Raw genomic sequence first — 17,544 nt, forward strand, 5'->3', positions numbered from 1 at the left:
ATATCTCCATCAACCACCTGGACTGTATAGTGTTAATTAAAAGTACAGATTGTTAACAATAACTCGAGTAATATTAAAAAATATTCGGCTCTTACTACCAACTTCCATTTTTTTCTTTTATTTTTACCTTGTCAAATAATAATACTAACTTGGATATATTTTCCACCATATGACTAATGATCAAAAAGGAGGTGAGCTTGCTCGATGTGTTATGTCACTCGTGGATGGCCTACCCAAAGAAAAATCACAACCAGGTTAGTCACTAGTATGTTAGGTAGCCTCCTCACTCTAGCTCGATTTAAAGCGTTGAAGACAGAGATAAGACATTGACCGGGTAACACCATAAGCACCAGGATGTTGAGGTCCGAAATTCGAAGTGAAAATTTTTATTTGCCCGTTCTGCAGGAAGGGGGGAGTGGGGACAGCAATGTTGAGGTCCGAAATTCGAAGTGAAAATTTTTATTTGCCCGCTCTGCAGGAAGGGGGGAGTGGGGACAGCGGGGAGGCCGGCTCGGTTGGTTGCCGAATATGACCTCGAAAAGGTGGATTGTGTATCTTGCCTACGCTGGACATCCCCCCCCCCCCCCCCCCCCCCCCCTCTCTCCCTCCAATTAAGAGAAATCTCCAAGACAAATGATATGAAAGAAAAAAACACTTAGGATGGTGATGTAAGTTTAAGTAGATGAAATTTGATTTAGCAATTGATTTGATTGCATGAAGATTCTGTACGGTCGGCTAAACATCAAAAGCAAATCATTAGGTAGAAACTTTTCCCAGCATAGATTTATGTATGCCCATAGGCCATAGCTGATTGGTTAACAAGAACACTTTTTTTTTTTTTGATAGGTAACAAAACACTAGTTCTTAGGCTTACATTAATTTGTATCGTTGTAACTGAATTTTGAAGGAAACATACACTATAAAATTTAGAGTCATCGTCTTGGAGGGACTGCAATTTATTAAAGTTCTGTTCTTTTCTCACATGTACAAAACTTATGCTTTGAGGCTAAAAAGTGGGCCGTCACACACATTGTTAAAGGCTAGAACCGCCAATAGAGTGAAAATTAATACATGCAACGTACAGAGAAGTAAATACAAGCTCAAGAGAACAATAAATCTAATGTGCAAAGGATGAAAGCAAAAGAGCAAATGGCAATTTATTATTCATCTGATAAGTTAGTACAGGTTTTAGGATATTAATCCCTGTTGACACAAAAGGATAAACCAAACAAAACTTCCTGGTTTTAGAAAACTTCACGTTCTGTAGTTAGCACTTCCTCTAACTTGGTAACTGGATTGAGATAAAAAGTTCCCTGACTACATTATAAAAGATGAGATGCAACATTCTTGGTCCTGAAATCTGACCATAGCATTTTATATTGACCCTGCAATCGAGTAAACTGGCGATGTTAAAGCTGCCACTTTCCTGTTGTGCAATTGATACACGAGAATTACTTCACGCGGGCTGCATCAAACATTATCTCATTCTAAAAGCTCGGATAAAAATTTTCTCTTATGATTTACAAACTATAAAGTTAACATTAAGCAAACAGGGTAGAAATTGATCATCCATTAGTTCATCATATCATGAATGAAAACAAAATTCTAGTTCACGTGACAAATCCAAGCAATTTGCTGAAACTGTAGTTTATAGCAGGATTTCACACAGTAGGTTGGGAAGAGAAACTTACAGAAACAGGAGAGCATTTTGGTTGTGGCGAGAGTAATGTGGATTAGCTTCAAGAAGATCTACTGGGCTGAATTTCCGAGCAATCACAACGCTGAGAACTCATAGCAGTCTGCATATATAATTGTATTGTCAAATAGTAAAAGTTCTGTCATTTGCATACATTTACATTTCCAGTTCTGCTAATAACATTGTTGAGAGAGTCTTATGAAGTGGCTAAGTAGTACCTTCATAGCAGACACATATCAAAATTTTGCAGTTGAGACTCGTATCTTCTTAACTTTCTTCCAGGTTCTTCATTCTCTGATTTTTAGCCATCACACAGGTGCTCTGGATCGAAGGGCTCTGATACAAACTTATCGCACTTTAACTCAATCAAAGCAATTACAAAATGAAGCAAAGCATTGGGAAACAGAGATGAGATGAGAAATGAGCACAAGAGGAGAGAAAAAGTAGAGACAAATTTAGGTTTTTCATTCATTAAACCTTCAAATGGAGAGTGCTTGGACCATATAGAGTACGGTTACAACTAACTTCAGCTAGATTGCCTCTAACAAACCTTTACACCAGCATCAAAGGATAAACTCTATCTCATGCCAATAGTATACAAAATATTGTAAAGACATCACACTTGAGTCTAACTCTATTCCAAAAGCTAGCTCATGAGGAGAGGATTGCTAAGTCCATATAAGCAGACCACCGGTCCATTCCCCAACCGATCTGGGACTCTAACTAGTGACGGAGCCAAAATTTCAACTTAGGGGGTTCAAACATATGAAGAAGTAAATAAACGAAGAAGCCAAGAGGTTCAATATCTACTATATATACATAAAAATAAAAATAAAAATTAACCTTAATATCTTATATATAAAATGTAATTTTTCACCGAGGGGATTCGGATGAACCCTGGAGGCTACCTAGCTCCGCCCCTGACTCTAACCTACTCTAACACCCCCTTCACGACCATGCCCAACTAGAGTGTGTATGGGAAGCCCAAACAAAGATGGACCTGACTCTGATACCATGTAAAGATATATCACTTGGACTTAACTAAATGTAACTCACAAATACAACAACGACAACAATTAAGCCTCAAACCTTAGGAGCACCTATATTGAAACAAGTCAGAATTGGCTCTACAAATAATTCTCATGTCCCTTCATTTAACCCTATCTCATAAGACCAATAGAATACAAAATATAAATAAAAGATAAAATATATTACTCCCTGAGTCCATGCAAATTTGACTTAGCACACCCTTTAAGAACCAATAAATAAAGTGGTAATTTTATATCGCCCTTAATTATTATAAGTCATCTCACTTATTGGAAAATGAATTGGATATAATTAGTACTTATTAATATGGGTAAAATAGGTAAAATATAAAATGATAAATTATCTCTCGATTTTGCCAATTTGAACAAGTAAAATTATACATTTATTTTTATTTGTAGTATAATGACAACTAAAATTTAACAAGGACGTAATTGCAAAATCTAACAAGTGGTCAGAAGTTCTGCATTAAAACTTGAACTTGAAAACTGCGTAGGACAAAAGTGACAAATAGATAAATTCTAGGTAGCCATAATGGTCATGTACCACCTCAGATGCACACGGTACTACCTCCTTATGCATCACAATAAACGAGGAGCACAAGTTCTCTATCTTCTTCCTGTAATTCCCTCTTCTCTATTTTTGTATGTAAATCCATTCTTGACCCGAGTACCCGGGGCAAAACTGGGTCTGCCCCGAACTATTAAGTGAAATACTTCGTGAAATTAGCATGGCATTGAGAACTTCACATAATTTCTGAATATCATCTAAGTGTAGAGAGAATAATCGAAATTAATGGTTCTTAATGTATGGACTTAAGTTCCATTTGGTCCTTAAGGCATAAACATGATGAAAATAATTGTTAATGTGTTTTTATGAAGCTTAATTATGGATAACCATTTAAATTTGCGAATAAATTTGGTTTAGACATTTGAACTACCACTTATTTCAATTGAGTACCTGAATATCTGATAAGATATTTCTAAGAGACACTTTTGGTTAAAATTTTGAAAGAAAAACCTTTAGCACTTGTTCTCTGGCGCATTACGTAGATATGTTAATCACTTAAAATACGTCACATTTCTTAATGATACACATTAATCTCAATAAGCCGTAAAACTTCATGTATATTTCATTTGAGGCTGATATGTATAATTAAATGAGATAACATATTTTATATAGTTCACTTAACTAACTAATATACACTTCAGAGCATGTACAAAAAAGAAAATTCAAAATTTGAATAGAAAATGTCTGATAGAATACTTTATCATGTGTTCAGGTGTCTAATTGCAATAAGTACTCGTTAGAGTGTCCTATAAAATTTACTGACAAGTTTAAGGACCGTGAATGTATTATGCATTTAAAAAAATATCAATTTGATCAGAAGCCATATAAGAGAAAATGCTACTCTTATTGTCAAATAAATAGAACATAAGACTATGATTTGCATTTTGCGCGGACAGATAATGTAGACGGTTCTTTGAAAGAAAAACCTGAGAGTGTCAATTAAAGGTTGATGGGCCTCAAAATGTCCACTAAGAGAAATAGCACAAAAAGAAACAAAAAAGAAGTCAAAATAATAAAAGAAAAAAAAGGGGAAAAAAAATTGTGATAACGTCGTTAACTGCCAGCTTGGGAAACGTGAGTGGAATTAAGATATGATATCCACGAAAACGTTGATTGTTTTGTGCATCCCAAGACAAATTGCTGTAAAACGCTTGCGTTACGTCACTGCCTGTGTTTTTTTTTAATATTCTTTTTCTTCTATAAATATTGTGTATTTTATTTTGCCAGGGCAATCGTGTGCCTTAACTCTCCCCCTAACGAAAAGGGTAAAACTACCCCATAAATTTTGAACAAGAATGATTTTGAGAATGGAAATAAAGAAAAAACAGTAAAATGTCATGTAAAAAGTTGGCCTTTTTGTTGATTAAATGGATTAACACGTTGTATTAGTGTAAAAGAACTAATTAATTAGATTAACAGTGTATTAGTATATGATCATAAACGCAAGTCGGCTACATAATGAGTTATAAAGGTATTAATTAAATAGATTTTGCAGTGCAAAGAATGAGTTATAAAGGTATTAATTAAATAGATTAACACGTTGTATTAGAGTAAAACCTCGTATTATAGTAAAAGTTTACTTCTTGTGCATGCTCTAATAAAAAAGTAAAAGTAATTTATTTTTATTATATAGGGGTAATTTGATAAACTTCACATTGCATTATTGATTTCTTAATATGCGTATTTTTTGCTAAGGTAACACTTATTATGGGACGGAGGGAGTAATTAATTAGATTAACACGTTGTATTAGTATATGATAATAAACGCAAGTCGACTACATAATGAGTTAAAAGGTATTAATTAAATAGATTTTGCCGTGCAAAGAATGAGTTATAAAGGTATTAATTAATAGATTAACACGTTGTATTAGTATATGATAATAAACGCAAGTCGACTACATAATGAGTTATAAAGATATTAATTAAATAGATTTTGCAGTGCAATTAATTAAATAGATTAATTCGTTGTATTAGTGTAAAAGAACTAATTAATTAGATTAACACGTTGTATCAATATATATATATATATATATATATATATATATATATATATATATATATTACTATTATATATAAGAGCAAATGTGGGAACTTTTGTAGTCCTCACAATAATTTCCCAACTTTTTTAAAACTTTTTAATTAATTACTTTTAGGTCCTAATCTTATTTATTTAAGTCAATTTTTTTGTTTTTTGTTTTTAAGGTCTACTTTTCAAAAGCTATCGAACCTCGAACCTCATTTTTCATGTTCTTTGGTTTTCTGGTTGGTGCTCGATATCCGCATTTGAGCCCAATTAATCCAGATAATTCGCACTGTATCGCGCCTATTCGGGGGGAGCGCTTCCTCCAAAGATTTTTTTCATATCCATGTTCGAACCCCCAATCCCTTTAAGAGAGGAGCAGCTCCATCCGCTGCACAAGTTAAATTATGTATTTGTCTTAAAAGTTCATTAACTATGTATAGATTATTTATTTAGAATTAAATAACTTCAGAAAATTAGGATACATAAGTTATAAATGTCAAATTCTGGCTCCACATTTGATTTGAAGTAAATAATTTCATCAAAATGGAAGTTAAAATATTAAAGGAGTGGAATGAAAATTTTACTTTCGTATAACTACCCACTTGTGGGACTACAATGAGTATATGGTTGTTGTTGTTGTTGTTGTACACTTGTACTAACACAAATTATATTTCTTTAGTTAAAATATCTACTTTTATATCTTGAGTTTGGGTCCGGGCTTAGCTCACATAACTAGTATATATATATATATCAGATAATAAACGCAAGTCGACTACATATAAAAGTACTTAAATATGATTAAAGTGCACTATGTTCGTCGATTTAACTTGTGAATTTAAGTTGGAATTGACTCTTTCTTTTTTTCTGTTTCTTGCAAGAGCAATCTCAAATTGATGGTGGTTTGACTTTTTGACTTCAGATTATAGCATTCATTGATTATTACAATTTTTGACTCCTCTAAATTCTAAATATCGGGTAATGATAATTATGTATGTATTTATGTCTGATCATAATATCTACTCCGTCCGTTTACTTTTATGTGTCCAGTATTATAAAAATACATTTTTACTTTTACTTGTCACTTTTAGCATATCAAGAGAAGATAATTTTTTTTTTCCTATTTTATCTATAGTATTAATTACTCATTTTAAGTCATTTTTTAAATTCATTGAAAATATGCACCAATTGATGCGGCTACCATGGTAAATTATGCACTTCATTTATTATTTCTTAAAGAGTGTGCAAAATCTATAGTGAACAAGTAAAAATAAACGGAGGGAGTATCTCATTTTATATGGTGTTATAAATATTTTAAATCAAATAATGTTTCTTTGGTTATACTTCTTTAAATGTAAATTATCGTAATTTGTGAAGTACTTTTGTTAAATTAATAAAGTAAAATATTTTTTTTTAAATAAAAAAGTAAGAAATTGATGTCAAAATTTCCACAAACTATTTGCCAATGAATCGTTGACCACGTATCAAGATAAGGTAATGCGTTGAGATCTATCTGTAAGTACTGTACTACTAATTCCTATCTTAATGTGAATTATAATTCTTTTTATATTTTGATAAACTGCCACCATATATGTTTACTTGTTAGGTTTGATTTGACACATTTTTAAAAAATTAATAAATAAAATAATAATATTATTATATCACCCTTTATTATTATACGTCATTTAATATTAGAAAATAAATTAAAAATAATTAAAGCAGTAATAAAAAGGATAAAATAAATACAAAATAATAATTACTTCTTGATTTGACAAGCAAAAGTGGACCTATTAGTTTACACTTCACATGAATTAGTTTGCTTGGAAATATCCTCAATACCCTCGTAACAACAATAACATATAATAAAAAAAAAATAACAAAAACGAATAAGACATGACAGAATACTATTATGAAAAAGAAGAATATCCTTGTGTAAAAAGAAATCCGAATATTTGGATAAAGTTAGTAATTCAATGAAATTCCAAAAATCAACCCTGACACATTGCCCAAAAAAGAAAAAAAAATAATCGCCAGACCGGACCATTTTTCCAGTAATTCACCACAAACTCCTCAGCAATTTCCAATTTGTTAAAACCAAGATCAATAAATTCACACGCATATATATATATATACACCACCAACACGAGATCAATACATTTCCAATCATCAAACACAAGACAAAAATAATTCCTGGGAAGAGTTAACAAATGGAGAACGGAAATTCAGTTGCTCGAGGGAGATTAGCTGTACTTTCAGCTCATCTCGCAGCTTCACTAAATCTCCCCGATTCCTCCAAACTTCTAGAAACTTCCATCGTATCCGCGATTCCAACCGACGCGCCACCGTCTAATCTAAAAGGCGCGTTGACGATCATCGATGAACGAACCGGTAAGAAATATCCGGTTCAGGTTACTGAAGACGGTACTATTAAAGCCACCGACTTCAAAAAGGTAATAATCATCGAATTTCCAATCTTCTGATTTAATCCTTCTGTTTCAATTTTGATCGATCAATTTAACTGGACACGGAGTTTAAGAAGAAAGAGAAAATTTTGAACTTGTGCTGTAATATAAAATGATACATATATTTTTTGTGGCTATAAACACTTTTGATACACTATTTCCTCCGTCCTAATTTATGTAACACTATTTGATTAGGTTCAAAATAAGACTAAAATATTTATGTGGTTATAAATCAGGGTAAAAGGGGAATTTTATGTTATATTGTTTCTAAATATAGAAAGTTAACATTCATTTTAGGACTGATCGAAAAGGAAAGGACTGATAAAAAAGGAAAGAATGTCATATAAATTGGGACATAAGTTAACATTCATTTTAGGACTGACCAAAAAGGAAAGAATGACATATAAATTGGGACGTAAGTTAACATTCATTTTAAGACTGACTAAAAAGAAAGAGTGGCATATAAATTTGGATGAAGGGAGTATAATTTTGATCCTTGTGATAGCACATTTAACCTTAAATTAGTTGAATGAGCACTTTTGATCTCTTTCCTTATGACTATTCATCAAATTCCGAATCTTCTGTTTTTATTGTTCCGCTTATATTTTGATCTCTGTTTAGGATAACGGCTATTTTCTATCCCTTCTTTTAGGGAAAATTATTCTCTATGTCTACCGGGAGAAAATATTTATGCGCATTACCCCATATTTTGACTTTGTTATCCAGTTTAGCCCATATTTGTTTGACTAGACACGGAGTTTTAGGAATAAAAAGAGATTTTTGAATCTTGTGTTCCTAAATTAAAGATATGTGTAATGTACTAAAATATCCTTTGAATCTGATGGTATTAAGCTTGTCATGTAGGATGTTTGAATTGTCAACTTACTAAATATAGAAAGAGATATTCTTTTTGGGACAAATAATTGGGACGGAGGGGGTATATTTTTTTTAACTCAGTAGCTGTTATTGACTGTGCTAGTTCTAGGAATATTCATTTTCCTAATATTAGGATGTTATTGTTCCGCTTGAATTTTGACTTCTGTTTATGATAACGACTAATTTTATCCCTTTTTTAAAAAAAAAAAAAAAAAAAACTTAGTAGCTGTTATTGACTATGCTAGCTCTAGTAATATTGCATTTTTTGTAAATTAAAACTCTCTTATGCTTTTCATTGGCAGTTTAATGGTATGTAGTCTTACCTATAGGTTGAGACAGATCTAGAAGTTAAATTGGTGCGTGCGCAATTTAATATACATACGTGTCTCTAATTTTCTTATGACATATATATCCAGTTAGAGGGCGAGGCAATCGCTTTATGCTGTATCTACCCCTGTCTAGAGGCATATGCACAACCGAATAGTATGTAATTGTTTCTCGAGTCAGGGATGCTGTAGACCGATTGCGAGCGAATTGCACAAAATAGAAAATATTTAAGATCGGGGCACACTTGCTCAGTGGATGTATTTTGTGTGGTTTTTTTAATGATCTATGCTGCTTCATTACACCGGTACCGTTGTTTCATATCTTCTGATAAAATCGTTTTGCAGATAACAACAGGTCAGAATGATAAGGGTCTCAAGATTTATGATCCAGGCTATCTCAACACGGCACCTGTTAGGTCATCAATTTGTTATATAGATGGTGATGCCGGGATCCTCAGATATCGAGGTTACCCTATTGAAGAGCTGGCCGAGGGAAGTTCCTTCTTGGAAACGGCATATCTTTTGCGTAAGTGTTTCTCATGATAGTTTTGTATATATTTAAATTTCTACTATGCTAGCAGAATCATCTTTATGGTGTGTGGAGTGATTTCTATGTGGAGTCCACAATCTCTTGAAATTTGTCCTAGAAGTAGCTTAACTATTTATCCAAAAAAAAAAAAAAAAAAGGATTAAGCAAGGTCCAAAAATTAGTAATAATGCTGAAGGTCTTTTCTGATATTCAATGACAAATAGTGACAACAAATTTTTCCTCAAAACTGTAGTAGTTGAATAGAATTAAGACCAAATGTGCACATTAATGGATAGAACTTAAGGAATCAATGAAGTGGATTATCTTGGGAGCTTATTGCTGTTACAGAAAAACAAATTTATAAATGTGGAATTCTATTGTAGAAGTTGGAAGAAGCAGCAATGCTGTAGAACTTTTGTAGAGCTATTAACTGAGAAATTACTAGGCAGTTCTGATACACCTCCTTAGTCTGGGGAGTTTGCCCGCTGGTTGTCTTGCGTGGGTTGTTAAAGAAATGGACCTTGGGCCTAACTCAACTACAAAAGCTAGCTCATGAGGTGAGGATTGCCCAAGACTGTGTAAAGAGACCTTCCATCCCTAGTGAGCCGATATAGGCCTCCCATCCCTGGTTGTCTTGCGTGGGTTGTTAAAGAAATGGACCTTGGGCCTAACTCAACTATAAAAGTTAGCTCATGAGGTGAGGATTGCCCAAGACTGTATAAAGAGACCTCCGATCCCTAGTGAGCAGATATAGGACTCAACACCCATTCACGCCCAGGGCCAGATATCTGGAGTTGAACAATATAAGCTGGCGGCCCACATCGGATAAACAATGATTGGGATTAACCTGACTTTGATACCATGTTGAGGTGTGTGACCATCTCATCTAAATGCTTAAGCTATCAGTGAGAGCAAACTTTTATTTACTTAATTATATTCTCAACATGGGCCCACCAAGGGCCTTGTGCCATGGTAGCATACTAATCCTGCCTGGTCAAGATAAAACATTTTGGTTATGAACCATAAAGCATGTCTTGCATAATTTACTTAGTTATATTGTTTATGTCACGCTAAACACTATAGTACTCGATATTCTACTACTAGTCCATACCTTAGACTCTTCTTTCTGTGGCCTTTAATTAGAAGCAACACATATTAATCCTACTTATCAAAAACAAAAAAAAAAAAAAAAAGAAGAAGAAAACAAAACGTCGGTCCACAAATTGTCTTTTTCTACTTGCTTCCTTCCTTATCACCCGCCTTGTGAAGTTTACCAACTTATCCCCGTACAGGGACTTTTTGCTTTCATTCATGTTGAACTGCTTTCATCAATCCATGTTGAGGAAAAACTGCAGATTTCTTCTATTTTCTGTTTTGTTGGGGTAGTTTTGTTCGCCATAATAAAGTTAAACTTTATTCATTCCCAGAAATATACTTGCGCACTTCCCCCTCTCAAAAGGAATAAACTGGAAAATATGTTGCTCCATACATCTAACTTCTCTGCTGGTTTATCTTTTCATTTGTGTTAATTGAATTTTCAGTGTATGGTAATTTGCCATCTGAGAACCAGTTGGCAGATTGGGAGTTCACAGTTGCTCAACATTCAGCAGTTCCACAAGGACTCTTGGTGAGTTCATATTTTAGTTTTCTACGAAAGCTTCAGTTATTTTTTATTCAAATTTGTCACTCGCAAATGCTTCCCATGATTTAGGAAAGTGGAAAAACTTTGACTTTTACTTAAATGATGAACCTATGGTGCCTACTTATTTGTCATTGGCTGCATGTGTTTTTCCTCTCTCAAGAAGTTCATGGTCTTGGAATATGAAACCTCTGAAACACCATGGGCATTAGACGTGTCATAAATGTTTGGTTGCTCACCACGTTGGCCAAATTGGTCTCTGAAAAGACAAGAACAGTACACTAAAGAGAAGAAGGAAGCCTTTGCCCTGTAGGTAGTAACTACTGCAATCTTTATCGAGGAGGAGGAGATGCTGATACCATATAAAAAGAGAGAAGAGAAAAGAAGTTTGTATTATTGGTTGTAAACAATGTACAAGAAAGATCCTCAGCTAGGAGCATCGGCTACTATAAATAAACTTTAGCCTACATAATATAAGGGAAGTTTCCTAATTACTAGAATCCACAATTTTGGCACAACTACTAAGAACACTCCATATTATTACCCAGGCAAATTCTTCCAAGGAACTGCAATAATTAGCTTTTAATGCACTTCACTAGTAGAAGGATAATAGAAGTGTAAGGGGAGGAAGAACTCCTCCTACTAAATTGTCACATCATCACTATTTATGTTATCGTGCTCTATACTTCTTGGTATGTAACGATGCCAATTGTTTAATTGTGGTCATTTACGGCTGTACTCTATGTCGTTTAAACAATTGTGCAATGTGTTGAGTTCCTGCTTTGTTGTAGTTCCGGAATTTCTGAAACTATTGCAATTTGGTGTTGCAGGATATCATACAGTCAATGCCCCATGATGCTCATCCAATGGGGGTTCTTGTCAGTGCAATGAGTGCTCTATCCGTCTTTCATCCTGATGCAAATCCAGCTCTGAGAGTAAGTAACATTTTCAAATTTTCCAACTTTTGTAGTTCTCTCCCTTTTTGCAATGACGCAACACAGGAGCGATATATCTTCTGTAGTCAAAGTTTCAACGTTTTACCGCTGTATCGTTGCTTCAGATGTCCCTTGATCTTATTTTGATTCCCTGAAGTAAACCTAGCTTCTTTTTCCATTAAGGGATACTGCTTTCTCATGATTGTGTTCCACCGATAAGATTACTAACTTCTCACTATTCAGAGAGTTCAGTGTAGGTTTTCAATGATGATTCTGTTTGAAAGATTTTTCTAGGTTTCTCTCTTGAGATTAGAAAATGATGTGAATAATAACTTGCAAGTTAGCTTCTTATTATGCTACTGAAAGTTGAATAAAGGTTCCAATGGACGATATTATTGCCACCTTGAAATGTTTGAAAAATTAAACAATTTTGTTTTCATATATTTTCTGAAGAAGTGTGTTCTATCTTCGGTCCATTGTTCTCTTTTGGGGGATCTTTTCTGTTCAAATTCCATACCGTAGTTTAAATTGCTCTTTGTTGTCCCTACCTGAAGGTCCTTTGTAGTTAGCAAGAGGGTGGGTATCTGTTAGAGCTACTAGTGTTGTTCACCTTCATCTGGAAACACATCCTAACTCGTTTTTCTTCTTCTTTCTGAAAAATGGAAAAGAAACTATTTGTACTCTCATAGCTCAAGTTGGATAACTCAAATAGTTCAAATGAAAATCTTAAGGCAATCTGTATGGGGAGGGACAAGTATCTATTACACAAAGTTGAACAATTAAATATCTTTCCTTGCCCTTCCCCTCTTTTGGATCACTGCTTAGCTTCCTTTTGTAAGTTAAAGAAGACCACTTTGGTTAGCCCGACCTTGTTGTATGGGGCAGAGCGTTGGCCAGTCAAGAACGTCCATGTTCAGAAGATGAGTGTAGCGGAGATGAGGATGCTCAGATGGATGTGTGAGCATACTAGGAGGGATATGATTAGCAACGGAATTATATGGGGCAAGGTGGAAGTGGCATCTGTGGCAGACAAGATGAGGGAAGCGAGATTGAGATGGTTGGGGCATGTGAAGAGGTGTGTGGACGCGCCCGTAAGGAGGTGTGAGAGGTTAGCTATAGCAGGAGTCGGGAGAGGTAGAGGTAGACCGAAGAAGAATCCGGGGGGGCGGGTGATTAGATAGGACATGGCACAGCTTCAACTTACTTAGGACATCACCCCAGATAGGAAGGTGTGGAGGTCGAGGATTAGGGCAGAAGGTTAGTAGGTAGCCATGTGTTCTCCTTATTAGTAGTAATCATGTAGTTTAATTTCTTCAATGTGTGTTACTATTTGTTGCACCATTTGCTTTTAATCTTGATTTTTTGTTGTCATATTTTTCTTGATATCATGCATCAAATTCTTTTTCTTTTCTTCAACCTCTATACTCTACAAAGGTAGTGGTAAGTGCGTACATCCTGCCTTCCCCAGACTCCACTTGTGGGACTACACTGGATGTGTTATTGTTGTTGCCCTGCTCTGTGGTCCATCTCAAAGAAATACTGTTAAAGGCCCTTCTTAACTCTGTATTTGGGTCATTAAGTAGACAAGATTCTCAACTAAGGGTTGAGAGAGAACAGATTAATTAACCTTCTGCAGCAGAGCAAGGATAACTCTTGTTCAATGTTCCCCTTGTTTGACCGACTTTAATGATTATTGGGCATCAAGCTTTTGGATTGTAACATTTTATTTTTCATGATTCTGATCATTTGCATCTTTTGTTCATGCAGGGACAGGATATATACAAGTCTAAACAAGTGAGAGATAAACAAATAGTTCGGATCCTTGGCAAGGTGATTTTCCTTTCCTTCAACCTTTTCTTTGATTGCCTAAACTTCTAACAGTTTTGAACTATGATATTGTGCTGAAGTTTGATGTATGGGCTTTGTGATCATTATCAAAATGAGTGTGATGGTACCCAGTGGTAATAAGCATTTATTCGTTGTATTTGCAGGCACCTACAATTGCTACAGCTGCTTACTTAAGAATGGCTGGAAGGCCACCTGTCCTTCCATCCAACAATCTCTCTTATGCGGAGAACTTCTTGTACATGCTAGATTCATTGTATGTTCTATTTCTCAACTTTGCTTTATTGCTCTGCTCTGCTTTATTTTGTTTATGTCCCACTTAACAACGGAGTTCTAGATGATTCCTAAATTGGATAGAAGTAGCGATCCTGGTTCTTATTAGCCATGGCATCATTGTAAATGTTGTGGCTTATCATTAAAATCCACATGTGTGTGCACTATTGTGAATCTTGTTGCATTTGCATCACATTCAGCTTCAATTCTTCATAGCCAGCAAATTAAAAGCCTTTTTTTCCTTAACTTGCAGAGGTAATAGGTCTTACAAACCCAATCCTCGACTTGCTCGTGTGCTCGATATTCTTTTCATATTACATGCAGAACATGAGATGAATTGCTCTACAGCTGCGGCACGTCATCTTGCTTCAAGGTAGGCATCTTTTTTGCAGAGACAATAGAACTAAGATTTACTTGACTTATACACCAATGGCTGTGTGCAGTGGTGTTGATGTATACACAGCTATAGCAGGAGCAGTGGGAGCTTTGTATGGCCCACTCCATGGGGGTGCAAATGAGGTAAAATGTTGCTATAGCAAGTAATGAGTATGTATGGCCCACTTTTTGTATGATGCTCTATCTTTATGTCTCTCAGATAACATTGTTTGGTGTTATATTATGCTTGACTATGATGTTATTACATCGTTTACAGGCTGTGCTGAAGATGCTCAGTGAGATTGGAAGTGTTGAAAATATTCCAGAGTTCCTTGAGGGTGTAAAGAATAGGTGCTTGATTTTCTGCTAATTATTGTTGTAACGTCAAGGATTGTCTGATTCATTTTTAACCATTTGAGTTTTCTTGTACCTCTATCCCTTCAGGAAACGAAAGATGTCTGGTTTTGGGCACCGTGTCTACAAAAATTATGATCCCAGAGCTAAAGTCATCAAGACGCTTGCCGATGAAGTATTTGCTATTGTTGGTCGGGATCCTTTAATTGAGGTAAGGTCTCACTGCTGCTAAAAGTATATATTTTTCTTGGTTTAGCTGGTGTTTCCAAAAGATCCATTCCATAATTTAAATAATTTTGTCCAGCATTCTAGAAGTAACAGGATATTTGGCATCCATGTTTAAGCTATCCCATGGACTTCAGCTTTTCTTGAATTTCAGAAGAGCCTAAAACATTGAAGTTGGTGCTAAAACTAATACGGTGGAGTTTGTTTAAAAAAGTTGATTTTTTTGGTCTTTTCCAACCAAACACCACTAGAGAAGTTTTTCCCTCAAAAAATGGAAGCAATTTTGGAAATGCTTTGCAAAAAGTGAATTTTCGCAAATGGTGTTTGGCTGAAAAAGTTTTGAAGAAATTGAAAAAGTTATTTTGGAAAAAGATTTCAATTATTTTTGAAAACAAGCACAATTATCTCAACAGTATGGCTAGAAGAAGCAAGTTGACGAAGCTAACTTCTCCCAGTTGCATTTATACTACGAGACGAGAAGTATGTGCACCGCATACTCAGGTGGTTTTGGCTTTTAGTCTTCAATAAGGTTTTACCCTCAGATGTTTTTTTTTTCATATTCAGTTTCACAAAAAGCTATTAAAGTGAACTTGAGCTATAATACACTAGCTTCGTTCTTCTGCAGTTACCTTTAAACAAGTCCATTAAAATCCATTATTCTTGGTTCCTCGTTATTTGAAAGTAGCACCACTTTTTGTTTGTTGTTCAGAAGTTCATCAAACTTCCTTCCCCTAGGTTATCAGAAACCATCCTTCCCCACTATTTATGCTTCCATGGGAAGTCTTGTCATGGGAAGTCTTTGTTCTTTCTTCTTCCGGCAATTTCAAATTAGGAAAAATCAGATATTTAACGTTAGCTATCATTGGCATGGTAATTCTACCGCTAATTCAAAAAAATTATTCCCCTTGGATTCTTCACTGTAGATTTGACTAAAGATCTCCTTTAATTTCTCAATGTCGGATATTTGAGCACATCTTTATCTTACGATGACATTTAGTGTGCCTGTAAGCACTCGTTACTATGTGGAAGGGGTGATAGAATCTCGTTTCTCTGAATATGACATTTATATATCGAAATTGAGAAAAATTCCTTCCCAGAAGAGATTGGCTACAAGTTAAATACTGGTAGTAAGACAAAGTGGAAAAGCAGTTGTTGAGGCCACCAAAATTTATTGCGTCTCTCGTCCTGGCTGGCTGGTTAAATCTGTACGTCTATAAATCCTCATATAAATAAGATGTTGGGACATGGACCGCTTTCGCTCAATGATCCAACACTTCCTATGGTTCCCACAGTTTCTCATAGGCTCATACTATTTTCAGGTTGCTGTTGCTCTTGAAAAAGCTGCACTCTCAGATGAGTACTTTGTAAAAAGGAAGCTGTATCCGAATGTTGATTTCTACTCTGGTTTAATTTACAGGTAAGCATAAACTAAGATGAATCTTTTCATTATTACGTATGATATGTCTAATGAGTAATACTTATTTATGTATTAGGGCAATGGGATTTCCAACGGAATTCTTTCCCGTCTTATTTGCAATTCCTAGGATGGCTGGTTACTTGTCTCATTGGAAAGAATCCCTGGATGATCCTGATACCAAGATTATGAGGCCCGCACAGGTAAAATCACTAGTATCTTGCTTTTCGATCTTGGTACAATTAGATTTCGTACTAATCAGACTTTGTTTATTACCAATTACATTTTATGGTAACTGCTTAGTACTTGCTTGTGCCAATCCAAAATCTTTTTGAGTCTTCGGGTCTTTCCTCTTTATGCTCGACTGTCTCAGCATCTTAGAAGATATAAAGGTGTGCTCATTTAGAAGCTAATGAGTTTTAGGTGGAAGGTTTGTTTAGGAACTAAATGAGTTTTGGCTAGTTTGCTGGACTGCTTTTATAATTGATTAGTTCCTAACGAATTCTGTAGTCCTATAACTTCTTCCCCCTTTGTAACTGTGCCAAGTAATTGAATTGTGATGTGTTTCTCCTTCAGGTGTATACCGGTGTATGGAAGCGTCACTATATGCCTCTCAAAGAGCGATCACCATATACGGAAGCAGACAAGCTTGGTCAAGTGTCTGTCTCCAATGCCACCAAACGACGGTTGGCTGGTTCAGGGGCCTAGGCTTCTTCAAGGTTCACTTGTTTTATGTTTCAGAAAAATAAATTATATAGTAGTAATGTTTATCTCCATGAGGAGTGAACTTGTCTTGAACATGGCTAGATTCTCATATACACAAAGCTGACGTATTCGGATGATTTTAAATCGATTTAATAAGGTTTTAGTCTTCACAAGGAAATTATTCAGCACAAATTAGGTACTACTAGTCTTCGTTTAGCATCTTCCATCAAATATGTAGTTGAAGCCTTGAAGGGCA

The 17,544-nt window shown here is 35.0% G+C and overlaps 1 protein-coding gene and 1 long non-coding RNA gene across 2 annotated transcripts; one reads left to right on the forward strand and one right to left on the reverse strand.

The window, feature by feature from the left end:
• Positions 1 to 1,156: 1,156 nt before the first annotated feature.
• LOC132638623 (uncharacterized) lies at positions 1,157 to 3,591 on the reverse strand. The gene is made up of 3 exons (XR_009581831.1): positions 1,915 to 3,591; positions 1,692 to 1,799; positions 1,157 to 1,385 (listed from the first exon to the last, which is right to left on the reverse strand). It is a non-coding gene; the product is annotated as an uncharacterized LOC132638623 (long non-coding RNA).
• Positions 3,592 to 7,317: 3,726 nt separating this feature from the next.
• LOC132636566 (citrate synthase, glyoxysomal-like) lies at positions 7,318 to 17,466 on the forward strand. Its single transcript, XM_060353491.1, has 13 exons — positions 7,318 to 7,780; positions 9,340 to 9,520; positions 11,065 to 11,150; positions 11,993 to 12,097; positions 13,865 to 13,927; positions 14,089 to 14,198; positions 14,469 to 14,588; positions 14,659 to 14,734; positions 14,868 to 14,941; positions 15,035 to 15,155; positions 16,489 to 16,586; positions 16,663 to 16,786; positions 17,160 to 17,466. Exons 1-13 carry the CDS (start codon positions 7,538 to 7,540, stop codon positions 17,289 to 17,291), a joined length of 1,533 nt encoding a protein of 510 aa, XP_060209474.1. The 5' UTR covers positions 7,318 to 7,537; the 3' UTR covers positions 17,292 to 17,466.
• The last annotated feature ends 78 nt before the right edge of the window (positions 17,467 to 17,544 follow it).

The sequence above is a fragment of the Lycium barbarum genome, chromosome 4, assembly GCF_019175385.1.
Source record: "Lycium barbarum isolate Lr01 chromosome 4, ASM1917538v2, whole genome shotgun sequence".
NCBI classification, from domain to species: Eukaryota; Viridiplantae; Streptophyta; class Magnoliopsida; order Solanales; family Solanaceae; genus Lycium; species Lycium barbarum.